Raw genomic sequence first — 24582 nt, forward strand, 5'->3', positions numbered from 1 at the left:
GCCCTGACTCAGCTGCAGGCACGTGACAAGTGGCAGAAGCTCTCATTAAGAACACACGAAATGGGGGCGCCTGGGTGGCGCAGTCGGTTAAGCGTCCGACTTCAGCCAGGTCACGATCTCGCCGTCCGTGAGTTCGAGCCCCGCGTCGGGCCCTGGGCTGATGGCTCAGAGCCTGGAGCCTGTATCCAATTCTGTGTCTCCCTCTCTCTCTGCCCCTCCCCCGTTCATGCTCTGTCTCTCTCTGTCCCAAAAATAAATAAATGTTGAAAAAAAAATTAAAAAAAAAAAAAGAACACACAAAATGAACAAAAGGCCCAGCTGGACAATGTTCCACCAGGATTAAGAGGATGATCATTAAGACCAGGTAGGCCATGTGGACAGTACTAAAGGCAGGGATCTGTGGCATTTGAGTACAGTTTTCCAAGTTTATTGTGGAATTTGGGATTGCTAGCCCTGTGAGGCTGTAGACGAACATGTGTGGCCCAGGGTACAAATCGCTCCAAGCAACCTCCTGAAATGCTGCTTCACCTGCAGCCTAATGGGGGAGAAAGTATGAGTTACTGATCACTTGCCCACACTAGTGGCCTTCATTCAACAGAAGCTGAATTTAGAGAACTTAGGCTTTAAAGCCGCTAGAAGCTTCCGGGTCTGTTTTCAACTTGGGAGACCACTGATTCCACCAGGATATAGACTATCCTCTTCTGTAACTTGGGAGTTGAGGTGCAGCCTTTGTGGGGCCAGTGGGCTGCCTGACTTGATGGAGAGCACCCCCACAGATCAAGAACCTGCTGCTCTGCTTCCCAGAAGGGCTGACTTGCCCTTCCATCTTCATGATGTGGTATGTTCCAGTCTGCAGTCACGTGGGCTCCACATTCTTCGTGGTGGGGAAGGGGACAGTGCTACCAGAAGCTGTGTGCCTGAAGGCACACATGTTACTTTATCTCTGATTTCTACTGATAGCACTAAAGGTAAAGGAACTGTACCTGCAGGACCAAAGTATCACTAAAACTTTTGGGTACGGACAATGCTCTGCCAGAAACTGCCATAATGCTGTTGACCACTTCTTGACCCGTGGAATTACTCCACATGTAGCTCACCATTGTCAGGACAGGACAGTCTTTAAACAGTGGGACACCCAGATGGAGAGGAAATGCCCACTTTCAAATGCAAAAGCAGAAATTCAAAGATGTTTTTCTTGTGAACACAAGTCAATACCTTCAGAAAACTGGATAGAAGGGCAGGGGCCAGGATACTCTAATGCAGTGGACACAGAGGACTGCCAGCCAAGGGGCAACAGTGGGTCAACCTTTGAGAACTGGCTTTGGGGCTCTGACTTCTTGTGCTGGTTGCATGTCAAGAAATGGCAAGTCACAGAAGGGGAGATGACCTAGACCACCACGAGGTAATTGGATTGTCACCTCAAGTGGAGCATTGTCTCTGACTGCTGTGTGTGGGGTAACTACAGTGTGGAACAAATTGAAGGTAATGTCTCCATACACTCAGTCCCTGCTTTAGATACCATCCCAGTGTCAGAGTCATGCTGAGGCCCAGAGGAACTGGGTAACTCAAGAAGTTTGATCAACCTCTGCATCCCAGGGGTCCCAAGTTCTGAAAGCTGGGCCTGGGTGCAATATCCAGAATTGTGGACTGCGTACGGGGCCAGATCACCATATTCTCCAAGGGCAAGTGGGGTGACAATAAATGACATGATGTCACCACTTAAGAGGTGCAAATCAAGAGGGACACACCATTCAGAGTTGTACTGGAAGGAGAATACAGTTAAGCGGCCAGTGGACACGTAAGTCAGAGAGATCTGACAAAAGGTGGTTTGAAGCAGAAGGTGGGAAACAATTTGAGTAACTCCTGACCCAATGCATGGGTGACTGCACTTTTCCTACACTGGGTTTCTTCAGGGTTGGTGAGAATAAAAGGGTTCCATTAACAGTAGAAACCCTCTTACATAAGAGAACTGAGTAGTGTGAAATGCTTAGAGGCCATCTTCTTACTTTGGTTCCTTTGCTTCTCGACCTAAAATTTTTTTACCATTTTATAGTGTCTCTTAATAGACAAAGTGTAAATTTGATAAACTAATTTCTGTGTTGCTAATGAAGCTTCATTTTGGTTATATTTGACAATTCAGTAATTCAGTAAAACACTACTGCTATTTAACAGAGGCAGTTCTGAACTAGGAGTGCATGCCATTCTTAAATTCTCAAACCCACAATAATGTGAATAAAAAGACCATCTTCGGGCAAGCTTTCATGGCTATTTCCTGGAATGGATTCTCGTACATTCAATAATTAACATATTCAGTCTCAAAGCTCTGCTATATAAACTATAGTCATATCACTTTTCTCCAATATGATGTCTCTGATGCTGAATGAGGTTTGCAGTCTGGTTGAAAGCTTTCCCACATTTATTACATTTATAGGGCTTCTCTCCCGTGTGAATCCTCTGATGTTGAGTAAGGTGTGTGCTTCGAATAAAGGCTTTCCCACAGATTTTACATTTGTAAGGTTTTTCTCTAGTGTGGATTCTCTTATGTTGAGTAAGGGCCGAATGATCACTGAAGGCTTTCTCACATATATTACATGTGTATGGTTTTTCCCCAGTATGAATTCTCTGATGTTGGGCTAGGGCGGATTGGTCCCTGAAGGCTTTCTCGCACAAACCACACCTGTAAGGTTTCTCTCCAGTATGAATTTTCCGATGTCGAGCAAAGGATGAATTATCCCTGAAAGCTTTCCCACATTCACTACACTTATAAGGTTTCTCTCCAGTATGAATTCTCTGATGCTCAGTAAGGGAAGAGTTCACCCTGAAGGCCTTTCCACATTCATTACATTCAAAGGGCTTCTCTCCAGTGTGAATTCTTTGATGCTGAAGAAAACTTGTACTCTGGTTGAAGGCTTTCCCACACTCGTTACATTTATAGGGTTTCTCTCCACTGTGAATATTCTGGTGTTTGGTAAGATGTGCCCTGCATACAAAGGCTTTGTCACATATGTTACATTTAAAAGGTTTCTCTCCAGTGTGTATTCTGTGATGGTGTGCAAGGTGTATGTTTCGGATAAAAGCTTTTCCACATAAGTTGCATTCAAAAGGTTTCTCTCCGGTGTGAATTTTCTGATGATAAGTAAGCGAGGAGCTCACCGAGAAGGCCTTGCCACATTCCTTACATTCGTACGGTTTCTCGCCAGTGTGAATTCTTTGGTGATGGATAAGGTGTGTACTCTGGTGAAAGGCTTTCCCACATTCTCTACATTCATATCGTTTCTCTTTAATAACAGTTTTCCGATTTGCATTAAGTTTTTCAGTATGAACTTTCTGATGTTTATTAAGGGTCGAACTCTTAGTGAAGACTTTTCCACACTCTCTACACTCAAAGACTTTTTTGCTAGATTGCAATCCCTGACTTGGAACAAAAGATGAGCTCTCGGTGCAGTGCTTCCCAGGCTCATCACCTCCCTGGTCACTGAGCACAGAGGGGGTTTTCTGGTGAGTGACAGCCACCTGGCCTCCATGCTGCCATTCCAGCAGGCCATCATATTTCCAGTGACTGTCTCTAGTAAATCTTTCCTTTACCATCCACCGATCCAAGTCTTCTCCAGGAATATCTGCCTTGGGAGTAGATTTCTTACTCACAGGCATAGTCATCCAGTCTGAAAGACATCAAACATAAAAAAATCTGTTTTATCCTGGTAAAACACCTAGTTGGGGTAAGATGAGAAGATTATAATGCTAACAAAGAGGCTGCAGTTTTGAAGGCTTCTTGAAGTGAAGATAAGAAAGGAAAGGGGACGGGCACCTGAGTGGTTTAGTCGGTTAAGGGTTTGACTCTCAGTTTCAGCTCAGGTCATGATTTCGTGGTCTGTGAGATTGAGCCTCATGTCAGGCTCTGCGCTGACAGTGTGGAGCCTGGTTGGGATTCTCTCTCTCTGCCCCTCCCCTGTTCACACAAGTTCACTCTCCTTCCCTTGCTCTCAAAATAAATATTAAAAAAAAAAAAAAAGGAAAAAGAGGTAAACAGGATGTGGCAGGAAGGGGTTGATTTAATGTGTAATGAATGTATGAAGCAGGATAGCTTAGAAGCTTAGATTGAGAAGTCACAGGCCTGGGTTGGGGTCCTGAGTACAATACTCAGATTACAGAGAAGTTACTTGACTTTCTATGCCTCAAAAAAAACCTATACAGACCACACTCTGCTAACAGATAAGAAAAAATGTACCTTATCTATTTCAGTGGTATGGGCTTTAAAATAACCCAGATGTGACCTTAAGAAACCAGGGAAACTGGAGGTCAACACTTGGTAAAGTAATCTGACTCCCATAACTACTAAAAGCAACATTTTAATGTTTTATCTTAGCATTCAGATAGCTAATAAAATGGATGTGTAAAACACTCATCTACGAAGGACCTCCTCCTGCTAGTGAGGACACAAAGTTTCAAACCTATATGTAACACCTATATGAGGAAAATGTACCATGAAGTTGTATGTGTGAGGGCAGGAAATTAGGAACAAAGCAGCAAATCTACCAGGAGAAACCAGGCATGTGCTGGAGGGTGAGGCCCTGACTCCTGGGAAATGAGAATACAGTCTCTAGAAATGGACTCCACTACTGGGATATGAGCCATGGCCCCATGTGTGATCCTCTCCCCACAGACAAATTCTGCACGTTGGTTTCATGATACAGGCATACCTCAGAGATACTGCAGGCTCGCTTCCAGACTGCTGCAGGGAAGCAAATATTGCAATGAAGTGAGTCAAATGAATTTTTTGGCTTCCCAGTGCATATAAAAGCTACGTTTACACTATACTACAGTCTATGAAGTGGTGTAGCATTATGTCCAGAAAAACACTATATATGCCATAATTAGAAAGCACTTTCTTGCTTAAAAAATGCTAACCAGCATCTGAGCTTTCAGCGAAATCATTCTGCTGGTGGAGGGTCTTGCCTCAATGATAATGGCTGCTGGGGCGCCTCGGTGGCTCAGTCAGTTAAGCGTCTGACTCTTGACTTTGGCTCAGGTCATGATCTCACATTTTATGAGATCAAGCCCTGTGTTGGGGTCCGCGCTGACAGCGCAGAGCCTGCTTGGGACTTTCTCTCCCTCCCTCTCTCGGCCCCTCCCCCATGCTTGCACGTGCACTCATGCTCTCTCAAAATAAATAAATAAACTTGGAAAAAAAGGATGGCTGCGAACGATGATTGTCAAAGGCTGGGGTGGCTGTGGCAATTTCTGAAGATAAGATAACAATGAAGTCTGCTGCTTTGAAGGACTCTTCCCTCTTAGGAGCAAGTTCTCTGTAGTAGGAGATGCTGTTTGACAGGATTTTGCCCACAGAACTTTCGAACTTGGGAGCCAATCCTCTCAAACTCTGCCACTGCTCTATTAACTAATTTTATGTCACATTCTAAATCCTGTGTTGTCATGTCAACAACCTTCACAGCATCCTCGTCAGGATGTAGATTCCATCTCAAGAAACCCCTTTCTGTGCTCATCCATAAGAAGCAGCTCCTCATCCGTACAAGTTTTATCATGAGATTGTAGCAATTCACTCACATCTTCAGGTTCCACTTCTAATGCCAATTCTCTGGCTATTTCTACCACATCTGTGGTTACTTCCTCTGCTGAAGTCTTGAATCTCTCAGAGTCATCCACCAGGGTTGGAATCAACTTCTTCCAAACTCCTCTACTAATGTTGATATTTTGACCTCTGCCCATAAACCATGAATGTTCTTAATGGTATCTAGAATAGTGAATCCTTTCCAGAAGTTTTCAAATTTTATTGCAAGAATCACCAAAACGTGACACAGTGATATGAAGTGAGTATATGCTGTTGGAAAATGGCACTGATAGATTTGCTCGATGCAAGATTGCCACAAACCTTCAGTTTGTAAAAAATGCATATCTGCACAGCACAATAGAACGAGGTATACCTGTATTAACGAGCAGTGTTCTGGACTGCACACCAATTTTCCTATGTATTTGTAAATATCTGCCTGTTTTGTTAAGTCTATTTAAGACTCTGTGCTAAGAAATGAAATGATAAGAACTAGACACTATACATTAATGATGTAAATTCTTGGGAAATCTATCAAGAACAAGCCTCCCTCATCACTTTTTTCTTTCTAAACATTCCAGAAAATCTACAAAGAGCTATAATCAATGAAACAAAACAAAACAAATTCCTTTACTTATCTGGAAAAGAAAGTTAATCAGGTGCATTTTAAAGCTATAGTCCTGGTGAGCTCAGAATAATACATCGTTGCTCAAAACAAAGAATGGTCAGTTAAACACCAGGACTGCCAAATCTTAAGGTTTTAAGGGGTGACTTTCACTTTCAGACCTGATAGAGTGGCCTGTGGGAGACATTCCTGCAGAAAACAACTGGAAAATCTTAACTGAAAAACAAAAACTCTGTCTAAAGGCATCAGATGTCACTTAAGGCCAACCTGATAGTCTAATATTTGGAAGAGAAAGGAAATAGAGAGGTAATCCCAATAATTACTGGGGTTTTTTTCCTTATAGAGAAGTTCAAAATTTTCTAGTCTTAAGATACTATGGAGCCAGTAGTCAGTGAAGTGTCTGACTTTGGCTCAGGTCATGATCTCACGGTTGGTGAGTTCAAGCCCCACACTGCGCTCTGCACTGGCAGTGTGGAACCTGCTTTGGATTCTGTCTTTCCCTCTCTCTCTGCCCTCCCCTGGCCACACTCTCTCTCAAAAATAAATAAATAAAAATTAAAAAAAATATATACTATGGAGCCAAAAACTGAGATCAGGATCTTCCAAGGAAGGGGTTGGTGGTCATACATGTGAAATTCTCAGTTGGCACTCCTGGAGTGCTGCAAGGGCAAACAAGAGATAAGCAGAGCTTTAGAAACACTGCAACCCAATCTCCAGGTAATGTGTTCCTGCTTGGATTAAGGTGGTTCCCTTGCACAGTAGCTACCCACCAGAGAAAAAGGCAAATCTTCTCTGGAGGAACAGAACATTACCCAGAGCCTCTTCAGTCCTTCAAATACAGTATCAGGGATTCAATCCAAATGTACCAGGAATACTAAGAAATTAAGTCAAGAGAAAAAACGGATAATAGACAAAGACCCATAGAACTCAGATACCAAGTTACCAGACATGGATTTTAAGACATGTGTGATTAATATGTTCAACAAAACAGATAAGAATAAGAATTTCAATAGCAGATTGGAACCAATGAATCAAATGCAAGTTCTAGAACTGAAGAATATAAATAATTGAAATTAAGAACTGAACAGATAGATTTAACAGTATATATTGAACATAGCAGAAGGGAGCAATAGTGCCCTGGAAAAATACATAAGCAGAAAATATCTATGATAAAACTTGCAGAAAAAAATTAAAAAGAAGCATAGAAGGCATGATGAAGAGACTGAACATATGTGTAACAAGTTCTGGAATAGGGGAAGGAAAAGGGCAAAAATACTGTTTGAAAAAAAAAAAAGGCTAAAAAATGAATGTGAGAAGCACTAGGGATTCCAAGCAGGATAAATACAAAGAAAATCTACCTAAGCACAGCACAGTAAAACTACTGAAAACCACTAAGTTTATCTTGATAGTTGCTTAAGAGAGAGAGAGAAAAAAATACATTACTTCTAAAGGAGAAAAAAAATAAGACAGGTGTCTTTTCAACAAAAACAATGAAGCCAGGAGACAATGAAATAACATCAGAAGTGTTGAAAGAACATAACTGCCAAACAGAATTCAAGAGAAAGAAAATATCCCTAAGAAGTGAATATGAGGGGTGCCTGGGTGGCTCAGTCAGTTAAGTGTCTGACTTCAGCTCAGGTTGTGGTCTCACGGTTTTTGAGTTCAAGCACTGCGTCCGGCTCTTTGCTGACAGCTCAGAGCCTGGAGCCTGCTTCAGATTCTGAGTCTCCCTTTCTCTCCGTCCCTCTCCTGCTCGTGCTGTGTCTGTCTCTCAATAATAAACGTTAAAAAAAGTTTTTTTTAATAAAAAAAGCACAGTGAATATGAAATGGATACTTCCATATAAATAAAAACAGAGATGTGTCACCAGCAGACCCATATTTAAAGAAAACAACAACAGTAACAAGAGTGTTCTAGGCATAAGAAAATCCCAGGTGGAAACATGGAAATGTAAGCAGGAATGAAAAGCAATAGAAAAAGTAAATACATGGGGGCACCTAGGTGGCTCAGTTGGTTAAACATAGGACTTCGGCTCAGATCGTACTCTCACAGTTCATGGGTTTGAGCCCTGTGTCGGGCTCTGTGCTGACAGCTCTGAGCCTGAAGCCTATGTCTCCTTCTCTGCCACTCCCCCACTTGCACTCTGTCTCTCTCTCAAAGATAAATAAACATTAAAAAATTTTAAAAAAAGAAAGAAAGAAAAAGTACGTGAATACATAGAAGTATTATCGCACACAATAATTATGTCTTGAGAGGTTGAAAATATATATGCAATGATATACATAGCAAAAATAACACAAAAGGTGAAAGAAAACAGAGTTAATATTTTAAGGTACTAGCATGGTCTGGGAATTATTAAAAGTAAAAAGTTATTTTGTATAACAATAAGCTGGTTTTACTAATCAGACTTACCAATAAAGTCTAGTAGCTAAAAAAAAAATATATTAACAAGCTAATACAGGATGAAAATCAAATAATAAAAAGTTAATTCAAGAGAAAGCAAAATGGAAAAGATAATTTAAAGCAGGTGAGTAAAATAGAAAACAATAAGATAACAGATATCCAATCTCATACATATTAGTAACTGGTTTACATACTCTATTGAAAAACTAGGATTGTGAGACTAGATTGAAAAAAATCCAGCTAAATGCCTATTAGAAGAGAAATACCAAAAATATAGACAGAAAAATATAGAAAAGAATGAAAAGGATTTATCATGTAAGCACTAACCACAAGAACGGTAGTACATGTATACTCAGACAAACTTTGCAATATTAGAAAGAGACTTTCAGATATTTCATACTGACAAAAGGGACAGTTCTCCAGGAACATGTAAATAAATCTACATTTGCACATAACTTCAAAATGTATAAAGTAGAAATTGAGAAAATGAAAAGCAAAAACAGAAATCTTAACAATCCTAGTAAGATATGTTCACACACCACTTTCAAAAATTCAGAAATCAAACCTTTAAGAATAGGAATGATCTCAACAATCCAAAAAACAAATCTGATTTAATTAATATACCTGATAACAGTATACCCAACAATGACAGAATATAATTATTAGTGAATACAGAACATTTACTCAAGCTGACTACTGGGCTGTAAAGCAGTATGGACACATTTCACAGGACTGAGGTCACTCAGAATACGTTCTCTGAACTCCATGAAATTAAGCTGGCAATGAATACCAAAACACCAAAAAGGTACTTAAATAATCCACAGATATTTCTAAATTAAGCAATACATTTCTAAAGACTTCCATCAAGACTAATCAGAACAGGGGCATCTGGGTGGCTCAGCTGGTTAAGTGTCCAATTCTTGATTTCAGCTTAGGTCATGATCTCATGGTTCTTGAGATTGAGCCCCCACATCAGGCTGACAGTGCAGGGCCTACTTAGGATTCTCTCTCCCTCTCTGTCCCTCCCCAGCTCATATGAGTGTATGCTATCTCTCTCTCTCTCTCTCTAATAAATAAACTTAAAAAAAAAATGACTAATCAAGAACAGAGAGAAGGCACATATTAGTAATATCAATAATGATAAAGGTGACATCAGGACAGATTCCATGGAGACTTATATGACAATGACATAATGAGGAAAGTTTATGCTAATGAGTTTGGCCATTTAGATAAAAGGGTCAAATTCCTAGAAAGGTAAAATGTACCAAAACTGACCAAAAACAACAACAACAACAAAAAAAAAACAAAAAACCAACAACAAACAAACAAAAAAAACCCCAAACAAAACCAAACCAAAAACCAGAAAATTTGAATGGTCCTATATCAAATAAATGGAATCTTCAATTTAAAACTTTCTCACAAAGAAACTGCCAGAGATAGCTTCACTGTGAATTTGTCTAAACATTTAAGAAAGAAATAACACCAATCTTACACAAGCTCTTACAGAGAAATGAAAAGAATGAACATATCTCATTGGTTTTATTAAGTTAGCACAACCTGATGAGAACAATTTAAAACTTTATTTATTTATTTACTTAATTTTGAGAGAGAGAGAGAGAGAGAGAGAGAGAGAGAGAGAGAGAGAGAAAGAGCAAGCACACGCACACAAGCAGCAGGGAGAGGCAGAGAGAGAAAGGAGGAGAGAGAGAATCCCAAGCAGGCTCTGGTGCTGTCAGAACGGAGTCCTGTGCAGGGCGGAGCTTGATCTCATGAACCATGAGATCATTACCTGAGGCAAGATCTAGAGCCGGATGTTTGACCCACTGAGCCATCTAGGTGCCCCAAGATGGGAACAACTTTTAAAAAATATAAAATCGCAGACCATTCTTTCCCGTCAACACAGATGCAAAATTCCTAAACCTAGTATCAGCAAAAGGAATACAAAACCGTGATATAAAAAAAGACAACGGATCACGAGTAAGTTGAAATTTCAACGTTGTTTTCACATTTCAATCACGCAATGTTATTCACCATATTAACAAAATAAAGGAGAAAAAAATCACATCATTATTTCAATAGAGGCTGAAATTGACCCAATTCAATACCTAGTCATGGTAAAATCTCAGTAAAGTAGAACATAACTTTCTTAATCTGATAAAGAGTATCTATAAAAATTCTACACCAAACATCACAATTATAAAATATTGAAAACATTCCTGAGACTGAAATGAAAAAAAAAATGCCTATTATCACAATTTCTATTTAACATTCTATTAAAAGTCTTAATCAGTGCGAGGTAAAGAAAGAGAAAAGAAAATCGGAAAAGAAAAAATTAAAATGTCATTACTCTCAGATAATATGATTATGTTCATATAAAAACACAAAATAATCTACAACCTATTAGAATTAATAAGGGAACTTAGTAAAGTTGCCGGGCATAAGATCAATATATAAAACCAATAGTCCATCTATATACCAGCAACAATTAATTGGAAAACTTTCAAAAGATATTTGTAATTGTATCAAAAACACAAAAATACTTATAAATATAGTGAAAGATGTGCAAGAACTATACACATAAATCAACAAAAAATTTCAGAGAAATTATAAAGAAAATCTAAACAAATACAGGGATACAACATAGTCACAGAATGGCATACTACCAATTCTTCCCATTTAGTCTACAGAGTCAGGCCAATTCTTATTAAAATCCCAGCAGGAATTTTGTGGAAATTGAAAAGTCAATTCAAAAATTCTGAAAGCAAACAAAAGAACAAAGCTGGAAGACTTACATCATCAAGTGTGAGACTCATCATAATGTTAGAGTAATTAAGACATTATTGTATTGGCACAAGATATGACAAAAAAGAATGAAACAGAATAGTCTAGAAACAGACCTATGTACAAATAGACAAATGCAAGAGACTACAGAACCCAGAATCAGACTCATGCACAATGTAGTCGCCATATGTGTGACAAAGGAAATACTACAATACAGTGGGAGAGAGATAGTCTTCAGTAAACCATCCTGGGTCAACTGGATACCATATGAGAAACGAACAATATATCTTCCACATTGACTTCAGAACTAAGTATGAAAGACGAAAGAATACAGCTGCTACAGGAAAACAAAGATGTTCATGGCCTTAAAGGTCTTATATAGAACACAAAAAGCATTAACCACAAGGGACAAAAAGAAAAACAAAACCACAAAAACCCATATCCTGATTAACTGCACTATCTTAAAAATTTAGAACTTGTTATCAAATGACACTATTATTCAAGGTGGGAAGTATATATATTTGCATACATGACATTTGACGACTCAAATCCCAAATATGCAACCCTATCGATCATTAAGAAAAGATCAGACAGCTATATAGAAAGGGAAAGACTTATTCTTTACAAAAGAGAATATTAAAGAGATTAAAAATAAAGAAGATCCCTGATCATCTGGGTGGCTCAGTTGGTTGAACATCTGACTTTGGCTCAGGTAATGATCTCACAGTTTGTGAGTTTGTGTGATCCCTGTGTCAGGCTCTGTGCTGACAGTTCAAAGCCTGGAGCCTGCTTTAGATTCTGGTGTCTCCCTCTCTCTCTCTCTGCCTCTCCCCTGCTCATGACCTGTCTCTCTCTCTCTTTCTCAAAAATAAATAAACATTAAAAAAATAGCAAAGATGATCAATTTCATCAGTCGTAAGTTGAGATACAACTGGGTACTCCATATATCCTCTAGGGTGGCAGAAGAAATGTTTAAATGGCAATACTGGGAACGCTCAAATACTGCTGGTTGAGGAACAGATTAGGATAGCCACTTTGGAAAACTCCTTGGCAGTGTCTACTAAAGCCTTCATACTCATGAACATAGTACTCCTACCTATGTATACCCAAGAGAAATATATACATATATTCTCTAAAAGACCTATAGAAATGTTCAAAGCAGTACTATTCATAATAGCTCCAGGCTAGAAATCAAATGTTTAGCAACAGTAGAAAATAGAAATGGTAAGTTTACACAGTGAAATACTGTACATCAATGAGAATGAACCAACCACTGCTATACATGGATGAATGGCAAACATACTGCTGAAGGAAAGAAGCCAGATACAGAAGAGCACATACTGTATGATTCCACTTATATAAACTTTAAAAATAGGCCAAACAAAGCTATGGTCAGGGTAGTAGTTATCTTTAGAAAGAAATAGAGGGGATGGGAGATTTCTAACATGCTGGTAACATTCTATTTCTTTTAGAAGTGCTGGTTATACAATATTTACACTGCAAAAATGTGCTGAATTTTACACTTAAAATTTGTGTATTTTTCTGGGTATTCAAAAAATGTTTGCTTAAAAGGATCTGGCAGATGGTTTTCAAAAAAGATACTGTGGGTCACCAAAAATAACCAATTGCCGGCTTTCTTTGAATTGTGATATCTATTAAAGCCTCTCCTCAACTGTGATAATAATAACATATCATCTATATATAAGAGAGTATTTGTCTTCTTAATGTTTAGTGTTATAGGAGAACACTCATCTAATCAAGAGAGGAGTCAAACGCACCCAAGTTTTACCACACTGAAGACGAACTGAGTGAGGAGAGACTGGACCCACTGAAGATATGAGCACACAGAATCTGCTCTCATCAAGGCCCAGGTCACTTCAGGGTGGGCTGAATTAACCTGGCTGCATTGTCCTATGTTAAAAAAGGACAAAGTATAGTTAAAAAAAATTTTTTTTAATGTTTTATTTATTCTTGACAGAGAGACAGAGCACTAGCAGGGGGCAGCGGGTGGGTGGGTGGGGGGGGAGGGCGTTGGGGCAGAGAGAAAGGGAGACACAGAATCCGAAAGCAGGCTCCAGGCTATGAGCTGGCAGCACAGAGCCCAACACAGGGCTCAAACTCACGAACCATGAGACCATGACCTGAGCTGGAATTGGATGCTTAACTGACTGAGCCACCCAGGCGCCCCGGCAAAGTATGGTTTTAAACTCTATAAACCCAGGATTCCTGCTTCTAGGCACGTCCCTTAGTGAAAACATATGTCCACCAAGAGCATATGAACTAAAAGACATCCACACAGTGGCATCTGGGTGGCTCAGTCAGTTAAGCGTCCAACTTCGGCTCAGGTCATGATCTCGCAGTTTTTGGTTTGGGCCCTGCATCCAGCTCCTTGCTGACAGTGTAGAGCCTGCTTGGGATTCTCTCGGTCTCCCTCTCTCTCTGCCCCTCCCCTATTCTCTCTCTCTCAAAATAAATAAATAAACTTAAAAAAAAAAAAAGACATCTACATAAACCTCTGTACCAGAATGTTCACAGCAGCCTTAGCCAAAGCCTGAAAACACCCAAATGTTCACCAGTGATGAATGATCAGTGCTATCTCCAGACGACAGAGTGCTAACTCAGTGATGGCAAAGAACTACTGACATCTGAAACAGCAAGGAGGAATCTCGAAGCTTCTTTGCTAAGTGACGGTCAGACAGAGGAGAACATGCTGTAGAGTCCCATTTGCGTGAAATCCTGGGAAGATAAACTCAGGATGGCAGAGGCAGATGACTGGTTGCCAGGGCCTAGGGATGGGGCAGGAGGGGGGGGGGCGGGGAGTTAACCGCAAAGAGGTCAGAGGGAACTCTTAGGTTAGGGATAACAGAAATGTCATTATTTGGAAGCAATTACACCAAATAATCGGCTAAAAGAAGAGAAAAGTGGCTACCTATCCAGTGGGAAGAATAGGGAAAAGGGGTCACTGTTTTTTGTAATAAAAACTATAGTTTCATTAAATGCGTGCATTACTGTGATAAAACTTACTACTAAAAATAAAGAACAGAATAAACTCCAATGAAGTCAAAAGATAGAAATACTGGGCAAAAAAAAAAAAAAAAAATCAATGAATAGATCAAGATAAAATAGAAAGGACCAGCAGAGTCAAACATTTATTCATTAAAAAGTCTATTAAAGGGTCACCTGAGTGGCCCAGTCAGTTAGCTGTCCTACTCTTTGTTTCGGCTCAGGTCATGATCTCACGGTTTGTGGGGTTCAAGCCCCACACTGGGCTCTGTGCTGACAGTGTGGAACCTGCTTGGGGTTATCTCTCCCCCTCTCTCTGCCCCTTCCCTGTTTGTTCTCTTTCTCTCTCTCTCTCAAAAATAAACATAAAAAAAAAGTCTGTTAAAAAGCAAACCTCTCACAAGACTTCAACAGAAAGAAAAAAAAAGACGAAAGTTGAATATTATTAGAAATTCATGCTTCCATTCAACCAAGTCCTTCCCTAATGGATCTAAGGGTAGAAAGGATCATTTAAACACAACACAAAAAGCATGAAGAAAAAGACCATTAAGGCAAAAGACTGATATATTTTACTTTGTTAATTAAGAACTTCTGTTAACAAAGAAAAAGATAAGCTATAAAGTGACACACTTATTTGATTCCTGAATAAATAGGACTTTTTACAAATGACTAAGAAAAAGATGAACTGTAATAGAAAAATGGGCAAAGAATATGAATATGTAAGTCTCAGAGCACAAATTATCAACACAGGAAAAGACTTCCAATTTCTTTTTTTTAAAAAAAATTTTTTTTTCAACATTTATTTATTTTGGGGACAGAGAGAGACAGAGCATGAACGGGGGAGGGGCAGAGAGAGAGGGAGACACAGAATCGGAAACAGGCTCCAGGCTCCGAGCCATCAGCCCAGAGCCTGACGCGGGGCTCGAACTCACGGACCGCGAGATCGTGACCTGGCTGAAGTCGGACGCTTAACCGACTGCGCCACCCAGGCGCCCCAAGACTTCCAATTTCACGAGTAAACAAGGAAATGGAAATCAAAACCACAGGGAGATACCAGTTTGCAGGAATGGGGCTAGGAGAATTTTTAAAAGTCTACCAGTTCCAAATTTTGGCAAGAAAGTAAAGTCACAAGAATTTGCCTGAACTGTGAGTATAATCTGGAACAACTAACTTAACCAGGAATCTGGAACAGTCTCGAAGAGCTGAAGAAGCATGTACCCTTAAGCCCACTACTTCTACACCTGTGCATACACCTTAAAAAGACTCCCAGTGAAGGCTCGTGTATATAAGGAAACATGTATAAGAACATTCAGTCTGCATTATTCCAAACAGCAAAGTCTAGAAACAACCCACAGGTCTACCAGCAACAGAATGGATAAATTTAAGGTGTCATCACTGAATATCAAAGTGCAGAAGTACACATCTCAATAAGGGTTTAAAAAGACCAACTTGTGGAAACTGTACAATACACATATCAAACTTAAAAAAATTTTTTTGAATTAAAAAAAATTTTGAGAGAGAGCTACAAGTAGGGGAAGGGCAGAGAGAGACAGAGGACCTGAAGTGGGCTCCACGCTGTCAGCACAGAGCCCAACAAGGAGCTCGAACCCACGAACTGCAAGATCATGACCTGAGCCAAAGTCGGACACTCAACCGAGCCACCCAGGTGTCCCCATATATCAGACTTTAAAGCACGCAAAGCTAAATAACATTGCTCAGGGCTCCAGATAAATGTGGTAAAACCATGAACAACAGCGCAGGAGCTGCTGGTGGAAAATTCAAGCTAGTGGCTCTCTCTGACATTGAAGGGAGAAGGGGCAGTGACACAGGGCATACTGGACTTCCCATGTGCCCCTACGTTTTATTTCTTAAGTTGGACAGTGGGATATGGATGTCATTTCTTTTTTCTTCAAACTTTAAAAAATACCACATATTCTCTTTTGTGTATATAATGTACAGTAAGCAAAATATGCTTATTTTATTTTATTTTATTTTTTTAGTTTATTTATTTATTTTGAGAAAGAGAAACAGAGAACGAGGCAGGGAGGGACAGAGAGAGAGAGAGAAGGAGAGTGAGAATCCCAAGCAGGCTCCATGCTGTCAGCACAGAGCCCTACTTGGGGCTCCATCTCACGAACTGCAAGATCATGACCTGAGCTGAAACCAAGAGTCAGACGCTAAACTGACTGAGCCACCCAGGTGCTCCAAAATATGTTTATTTTAAGTAAAACAAGGAAATAATAACAAGTGTAGAAATAAAAGAACAACCTGTAAGAGTAATAAGTAAGGGCTGGTTCCCTGAAAAAAAAAATTCCAACAAATTTAAGAGGGAAAAAAGCAGATAAAATTGGAAACATGCAAGAGGACATCGTATAAAGTGTTAAAATTATAGACGAATCCTATGGCCAATTGTAAACAAATACGCTTCATGGCTAAAAAAAAAAGACAGTTTAAAACTAACTGGTAAAAATGTACAACTGATGTAACAGAAAGAAATCTAAACAGATTAATAAATACAAACTGTAGGAAGTTATTAACACACTACCCAAATTAAGGGATCAGGTAGTTTTATTTAGACTTACTGAGTAAACAATTTCCGGGTCACTGAAGCTATTTTGGAGAAGGGGAAAAAAGAAGTTTGAGAGCCAGATGGCTTCACCCCAATCCTGACTTGCCAGGAGACGGCAACATTAAATCTGTCCAAATGAACTAACCACACTGAGGCTTGGTTTTCTGTAAGTGCAGTTAATCATACTTCCCTCACAGGTTGTGAGGACTGAATGGGGCAGTTCATATAAATTCCCTCAGAAAACACCCAGCACAGTGATGGTCCCAGCTGCTCAAATGCCAGCTCTCTTCTCCCTCCACTAGCTCATGGCCCAGAGGGGATAAAATCTATCAGAAGCATTACAACTGAAAAGTGTCTGTTCTAAACCAATGGTAATTGGTGCAGAAATGGACAAGTTCTAGATCCAATTCCTACAAAATGAGAGATGAACCTAATACCACTCTTTCATATGGTTTCTGAAGTCATAGTCATTATCAACAGAAACAGAAATAAGAAAAACCCAAATTAAAAATGATCTAATGAACACTTTAAGAATAATATCAGAGAGTCACAGGAGGGCAATAAATACTTGGAAAGGACTACCACCTCTTGGTAGCAGCAATTTCTGGTTAAAGAACAAAAGAGAAGATGGTTCTATTCAAAAGTAAAAATATGTCTTCAATAGATAATGAGAGGAACAGCTATAAAACTTTATTGGGAAACATAAAATAACACTTCTTTCCATGTCTGACTGGCTAGCCACTGGTCATCCCCCATGAATCGGCTCCAGGTTTGGGATGTCCAGGCAATTCAGAAACACAAGGTGCTAGACCCAGAGGGTCGGGAAAGGCACCTGGGAGGGCCTGACCCATGACCACCTGGTTTTTCATATCATTACCCACACCTGACTTCTAGGCATGAAAATCCTTCATATTCCTAATCCCCTCCCACCCCTAGCAAGTACAATAAAGAACTAGTCGTAACGATGAATAAAGAATGGATGATGTTGTTAGGCCAGAGTGGTGGGACAGTGGATGAATTTCTTTTAATTCCCCACCCCCTTTTATTTTGCTAGAACACTGCTTATACAATACAGAATGAAATATTAAAAATGCCTTAGCTTGGTTATAACAGAACATACAAATTCAGAATGCTACTGGAGTAACTTAGAAGATTTTTTTTTTTTTTAGACAACTGAGTTTTAGAGCTAAGACATTTAAATTCTATAATAGACTGGGTCCTAGACATTTCAGGTGTAGTTATTTAGTGTAGGCTATAAATCCCTGCCTTTTTTGCTGGGTGATAAATCAGTAACAAAGGCTTAAAAAAAAAAAAATTTTCCAGGGGCTCTTGGGTGGCTCAGTCAGTTAAGCATCTCAACTTTAGCTCAGGTCATGATCTCATGGTTGGTGGGATCGAGCCCTGTGTCAGGCTCTGCACTGGCAGTACGGAGCCTGCTTGGGATTCTGTCTCCCTCTCTCTCTCTGCCCCTCCCCAACTTGCACTGTCTCTGTCTCTCTGAAAATAAACTTAAAAAAATTTATTTTTATTACTGAAGTTTATTAGAGAGAAAGACAGACCACGAGTGGGGGAAGGACAGAGAAAGAGGGAGACACAGAATCCCAAGCAGGCTCCAGGATCTGAGCTGTCAGCATAGAGCCCGACGCAGGGCCTGAACTCACGAACCGCGAGATCATGACCTGAGCCGAAGTTGGACGCTTAACCGCTTGAGCCACCCAGGCACCCCCCAAAAAATAAAATAAAAATAAAAATAAAAATAAAAATAAAAATAAAAATAAAAATAAAAATAATAAAAATAAAATAAATAAGAACATTTTCCAGCCTATAAAATGCTAGCTAAAAGTGAAATGTCGTAACGTCTTGGATAAGGCAATATGCTCTCTAGAATATTCAGGAGCAAGGAGAGGCACCCCTGTTCCTGCTCTTAAGCTACCAGACCCAAAGGGCTCCTTAAGACAAGCAGAAACCACTTAATTGTCATGTTCTCTGTATCCAAAGGCTACAAGTCTATGCCACCTATTAAGTGCCAAGTGAGTGATATAAGCCCGGCTTCACTCTCATGGTGCTTACGACCCAGTGTGGTGCTGGCAAAAGGCAGAGAATAATTAAACACTGGTTGAATATATGTGCACATGGGTGCACAGATATGAAGGCAGTGGAAGAAGTGTGCAATGGTTAGCTAGAAGAGCTGCCTCAGAAGGCAGGTGGTTAACTGGCCCATATGACCAGAAGATGCCCTGCTGCGTGTAACCGTCACTGGAGAAATGTCGGTGAGCAGACTTCACCATTCGATGCTAAACGAGACAAAAGGACACGTGAGTGTGTCATGCGGGGAGCTGCCCAGATTACAATGGACACTTTTTCCAAACTGGAGGCTATTGATCTATGCCAAATAGGGAGAGAAGAAAACTCACAGATGGGAGGGTCCATGTGCCCACAGGGCAACAAGATGCTGAGGTGAACAAGAAGGGAAAAGATGTTGCTTCTCAGTCCACAGGCCTGGAATATTTGCTGAGTTCCTCCTGAAGCCCCCCACGTGCATGGTTCTTACCAAGACAGAAGCCTGCCGAGGTGTCCTCCAGCATCCACTCTTCTCCTTTTCCCAGCTGGGACAACACATCTGGTTGGGGTCCTAAGAGTCCTGTTTTTGAGGGGAAAAAGAGACCACGTCTGTTCATACCAGCGATAATATCATTGCAAGGAGATCTGGTCCTGGGGACTTCCTGGAAAAGGTGACCCAATAGGAAGGCCAGGGGACAGATGAATTCCCAGGAGGAAGAAAAGATGGCTGGGGCCCAACACAATCTGGTCCCATGTCCTTCTCCCTGTTGAAAGGGAGAGAGGATTCAACCTAGTCACCTTTGAAGCATCTGCACTTAGACTCCAACAAAACAGTCATGTACCTGGGACACCAGGGGTAGGCATGCAGTGCCCTGAAGATAACATCCTCAATCAGCCCACTCCCAGTCCAGTGTTCTGGATGGAACCAGTTTAAGAGTTTATAAGGGTCTGCAAGAGATCTCTAAATGTGAAGATAAGCCTTCGGAGGCCCCTGCTTACCCAGCGAGACCAGGTTGCTGTAGTTCTCCAGCATCACATCCCTGTACAGGGCCCTCTGAGAGGGGCTCAGCTGTGCCCACTCGTCCTGGGTGAAGAGCACGACCACGTCCTTGAAGGTCACTGATTCCTGTAACAGCAAACCCATCCCTGGTGACCTGCGGCTACCCCTCCCATGGCTCTCTGAGAAATGCTGAGCCTGGCAGGCCCCAGGAGCTGGCTGAGGTCTGCAGGACCGTTAGCATAGAGCAGGCTGGGGCTCTGTGACAACATGAGGATTTCCTCAGGGGCTCCTAGGGGCCGGGCTTTTACCAGACTTTGTTTCCTGCTTTGCAGAAATGTGTACTGTGAAGAAGATATGCTTCTATGCTTCCTCAGCACGGAGACTTCAGACTTGCTGTTCCCTTTTTTTTTAAAATAAAGTTCTAAAGTTTATTTTTGTGAGAGTGAGAGTACATGCACAAGTGGGGGGAGGGGCAGAGAGAGAGAGAGAAAGACAGAGCACAAGCAGGGCAGGGGAGGAGGGAGGGGGGGGGGGGAGGGAGGGAGAGGAAAAGAGAGGGGGAGAAGAGAGAGAGAGAGAGAGAGAGAGAGAGAGAGAGAGAACCAAAGCAGGCTCCAGGCTCCAAGCTGTAGGTGCAGAGCCCAATGTGGGGCTCAAGCTCACAAATCGTGAGATCATGACCTGAGCTGAAGTCAGGACACTCAGCTGACTGAACCACCCAGGCACCCTCTTGCTGTCCCTTTTGACATGAACATTTTCTCCCATCTCCCTCAATTTGCCCAGCCCTGCCTCCACCCCTACCACACGACCAAATCCTATTCAGGCTCAGCCTCCACAATACTTCCTGGGCATGGCCTTCTTCAACCCCTTTATCACTGGTGCAGGCACAGCAAAGCACTGTCCTGCTTTATTGTGAGTTTTCATTTACTTTCGGCTTCCCCCGCTGGACTGTTCGCTCCGAGCAGCTATGGACAATTTCCACATCTCTCTTGTCTTCCTGGCATGTCTTCTAGAACACAGCCCATGTACCCAGCCCCTATTATACGTTGCTTAGCCAACACCTGCTTGTCTTCAGCTGCTCACCCCCAGGCACATACATGGTTCCCATAGAAACAGTCATTCTGGACAAGGTGACCCTGTCCCCTCTGATCACAAAGAGCGCCTTCCTTAGAAACTGTTGGCTGAGAAGCCAAGAGAGAGCTGGTGTGCACTGAGAAAGAGTTACACAGAAGCCCTGAGAAGAAAGCCAAGGGTCCCAGAGAAAGGACTTTTTGATTAGTGTAGACCCTACCTCCATAGCCTAATAAGTCCAGTCGTTTCCTTGCATGTGGAGAAATACTTGGGAGAAATCCCAGTATCCTTCCAGTACAGGCCTGCTTTTGCTTAAGGTAGTCTGACTTCGGTTTTCATTACCTGTACCCAGAGCTTTGCACACCTGTTGGATTGAACCCATGAACCAACTTGTCAGGGACCACTGTGTACTTTTTCATCACTGTCATAATAACATAATACCCAGCACATTTTACATTCCTAATATAGGTCTACTGAATGACAACCAAATTAAGGCTGCCTATAAATACGAAATAAATTGTGTGACACCAACAATGCATTTGAGGAAAGGGTCAGGGAAGGGAATTATCATAGTGGATTGGCACCACAGAGATAGGCTTCAAGAAAAAAGTGGTACCAGAGACGGGGTGCTAAGGGACAGGTCAAACCAGAAGGAGCAGGGTGAACAGCCAGTGAGCCATGATGGGACTGAACACAGCACCTTCAACCAGCTGCTCACCTCTTCCAGTGTTTTCTGCCAAGGATTCCAGCTCCGGACAGGCTTAAACATGTGAGGCAATTAGAATGATTTTACCAAAGTCAACAGATTTTATACATTCAAATGAAGGTTATCTCCTTCAAAGTGGTAGAGTCCATATCCTTGTTCTAAGAAGGCTGGCCGTGCTCTAAGTGTTTTCGTAACTTACTGAAATTGAAAATGTATCTTTTGAATGACTTCATAAAAAACGTATGTCATTAAAAAAGAAAAGAGTAAGTCCCTTCCCCGAGAAAGTCTTCTAATTTCTCTCTTCACTCAACTCCTGTGTTAGGTACTACCTTTAAAACCACTTTGGACCCCGGGGAGCCTGGGTGGCTCAGTGGGTTAAGTGTCTGACTCTTGGTTTTGGCTCACGTGATGATTTCACAGTTTGTGGGCTTGAGCCCCACATCTGGCTCTGCACTGACAGTGTGGAGCCTATTTGGGATTTCTCTCCCTCTCTCTCTGCCCCTCCCTGGCTTGCTCTCTCTCAAAAAATAAATAAACATAAAAAAAAAACAAAAAACATTTGGACCCCTACTCTTCCTTGCTAGTGTAAAGAGTACAGATTACAGGGTGTGTCATTAATGTGAACTTGAACAAGTGACTTAGCTCCCTCACCCATTTGGATGAGCCCAACATGGGGGCCAGGGAAAAAAGGGCAACAGGGTCAGGCCTCCATCTGAGACTGGATTAAGAGAAAAGGTCCTGGTCAGGGTAAAAAAAAAAAACAAACCAACAAACAAAAAACAAACCCATACTCTTCAAACCTCTACATTAAAAACTTTTAAGGGGTGCCTGGGTGGCTCAGTCGGTTGAGCGTCCGACTTCAGCTCAGGTCATGATCTCACAGTTTGTGAGTTTGAGCCCCACGTTGGGCTCTGTGCTGACAGCTCAGAGCCTGGAGCCTGCTTGGGATTCTGTGTCTCCCTCTCTCTCTGCCCCTTCCCTGCTCATGCTCTGTCTCTCTCTGTCTCAAAAATAAATAAACATTTAAAAAAATTAAAAAAAAAAAACTTTTAAGGCAATTCGGGGGGGGGGGGGGGCAACCCCAGAGCAACTCCCCACTCACCTGGACCATGGTTGGCAGGCGCCTGACAGCCATTCCTTCTCTGAGAAGCCCTTTTAGGGACTGGCAGAGTGGGACTTAAGCGAGAAATTTCTACACACCTGTTATGAGGAAAACTGGGTTAAAAGAGATCACACCGCAGTCCTGAGTGAGGCTGGGAGCATTCACATCCTAGGAATTCTGTTACCCTGAAGCAGTAGATTCTTAGTCTCTATTAGCTCCTAATTCTCTCCTTCTGAGGATACTTCTGCTGGCCTCTGCTGCAAAGGGAATCCCTTCCCATGCAGCCATTACCCACCCCCCCCCCCCCACGCCTTCCGTCAGCATCCGGATCAAATCCTCCACATTTTCCCTCCCGTATCTTAAATACATTGACTGTTCCCTGCAGAAAGCACCCGTCACCCTCCAGATTTCAATCTTTCTACCCACCCTCTGGCCTTCGCCCTGAGAGGTCTCAACAGAAGTTTCTCTCCTGCCCGGAAGGTTGCCTAATCCTGGGAGGGGAGTGAAGGATTGCCGCAAAAGGCAAGGTAAGAAGGCTGGATCTCCATTGTCAAGGCCTCTCAGGCCAAGTCCTTCTCTCTGACCTCAGGCCTCTCCCCTTCAGGGACCCAGTCTGGGTGACAAAGAGCCAAAGGTGGGCGAGAAGCAGTGTATTTGTGTGGCGGGGGGGGGGGGGGGGAAGGGGGGGGGGGGGGTAGGCGGCTAGGAATCTCTTTCATACAACCCACCCTCTAGCTCCCAAGGAGCCGCTGCTGCGGCTGCCCCGGCCTCGGAGAGTTCGCAGACAGGTCTCCGAAACACCCTGGGGACATCCACCCCTGCAGGTAGAATGGGCTTCCTGGAGTCGGTTCCGAGACCCACGCAGAGGCCCTAACTGCATCCTCCTGTACGTGCACTTGCAGACTCGGACTCTAAAACCAAGAGCCCACACCTGGCCATCCTCCCTTTTCCTCTTAGGATCAAACCTCAGCCGTACGTCCCGGTAAGTTTAGGGCACCAGATCGGCGTCCTCCAGAAGGGGCTACGACCCGTACCTACTCGGCCTTCCCTCCGCCCTTTCCCCCCGGCCCCGAACACCGCCATCTCCCTCCCCCCACCCGCCCCCAGCCGCGCCCGCTCTCCGACGCGGCTTTGGCCACCGTGCCTGGTCACCACCGGATTGCCCTTTGAAGAGCCACTGCCCGTGGCGAGAAACCGCAACCGCCACATCGCAGGCGGAACACAATGAGCTGGAGTTGGCAGCCCGGGTCGGAACTGCGCTTGCGCGTTGCCCGGGAAGCTGCGGAGCCGAACACCCGCAAGTCAGAGGGCTGCTACCTTCTGGCTTCCCAGACTCCACTTCCCAGAGGGCGAAGCGGCGGCCAGCGCAGAAAGTGATATTGCGCGCTTGCGCAGACACGGCCTCGCCCATCAACACCACGACTGGCCGCTTTCAGTGCTGAAACTACATTTCCCAGGGGCCACGGCGGGGGCGTCACGGTTCCTTAGCGCAGCTATTCCCTGTGCTCTACCCTGCTCGTGCGACTTTCGTTCTGTTCTAGTCAGCGTCCGCTTCAGCTCTGAAATAACGCGCTGGAACGTAAAGACAGCGAGAAGTTGACGACGGGCTAAAGTAGGTCGGTCGCGGGGAGAGGATCGGGGACGGTCCCCAAGGATGGAGTAGGAGGTGAGGAGCCGCAAAGTCGCCCTCCTGGA

General features: G+C 42.5%; 1 protein-coding gene across 2 annotated transcripts; it reads right to left on the minus strand.

Annotated features, from left to right (window-relative positions):
- Window positions 1-411: 411 nt before the first annotated feature.
- Window positions 412-24150, minus strand: ZNF454 (zinc finger protein 454). Of its 2 annotated transcripts, none has more exons than XM_040444227.1 (5): window positions 24032-24150; window positions 22888-22985; window positions 20008-20134; window positions 19499-19588; window positions 412-3662 (listed from the first exon to the last, which is right to left on the minus strand). In XM_040444227.1, the coding sequence occupies exons 2-5, from the start codon at window positions 22918-22920 to the stop codon at window positions 2347-2349; spliced, it is 1566 nt and encodes a 521-aa protein (XP_040300161.1). In that variant the 5' UTR covers window positions 22921-22985; window positions 24032-24150; the 3' UTR covers window positions 412-2346. The 2 variants fall into 2 exon arrangements, with proteins under 2 accessions (XP_040300161.1, XP_040300162.1); XM_040444228.1 differs by lacking the exon at window positions 24032-24150 and adding an exon at window positions 23616-23938.
- Window positions 24151-24582: the final 432 nt, after the last annotated feature.

Source organism: Herpailurus yagouaroundi, unplaced genomic scaffold, assembly GCF_014898765.1.
Source record: "Herpailurus yagouaroundi ecotype Mexico unplaced genomic scaffold, PumYag 192, whole genome shotgun sequence".
NCBI classification, from domain to species: Eukaryota; Metazoa; Chordata; class Mammalia; order Carnivora; family Felidae; genus Herpailurus; species Herpailurus yagouaroundi.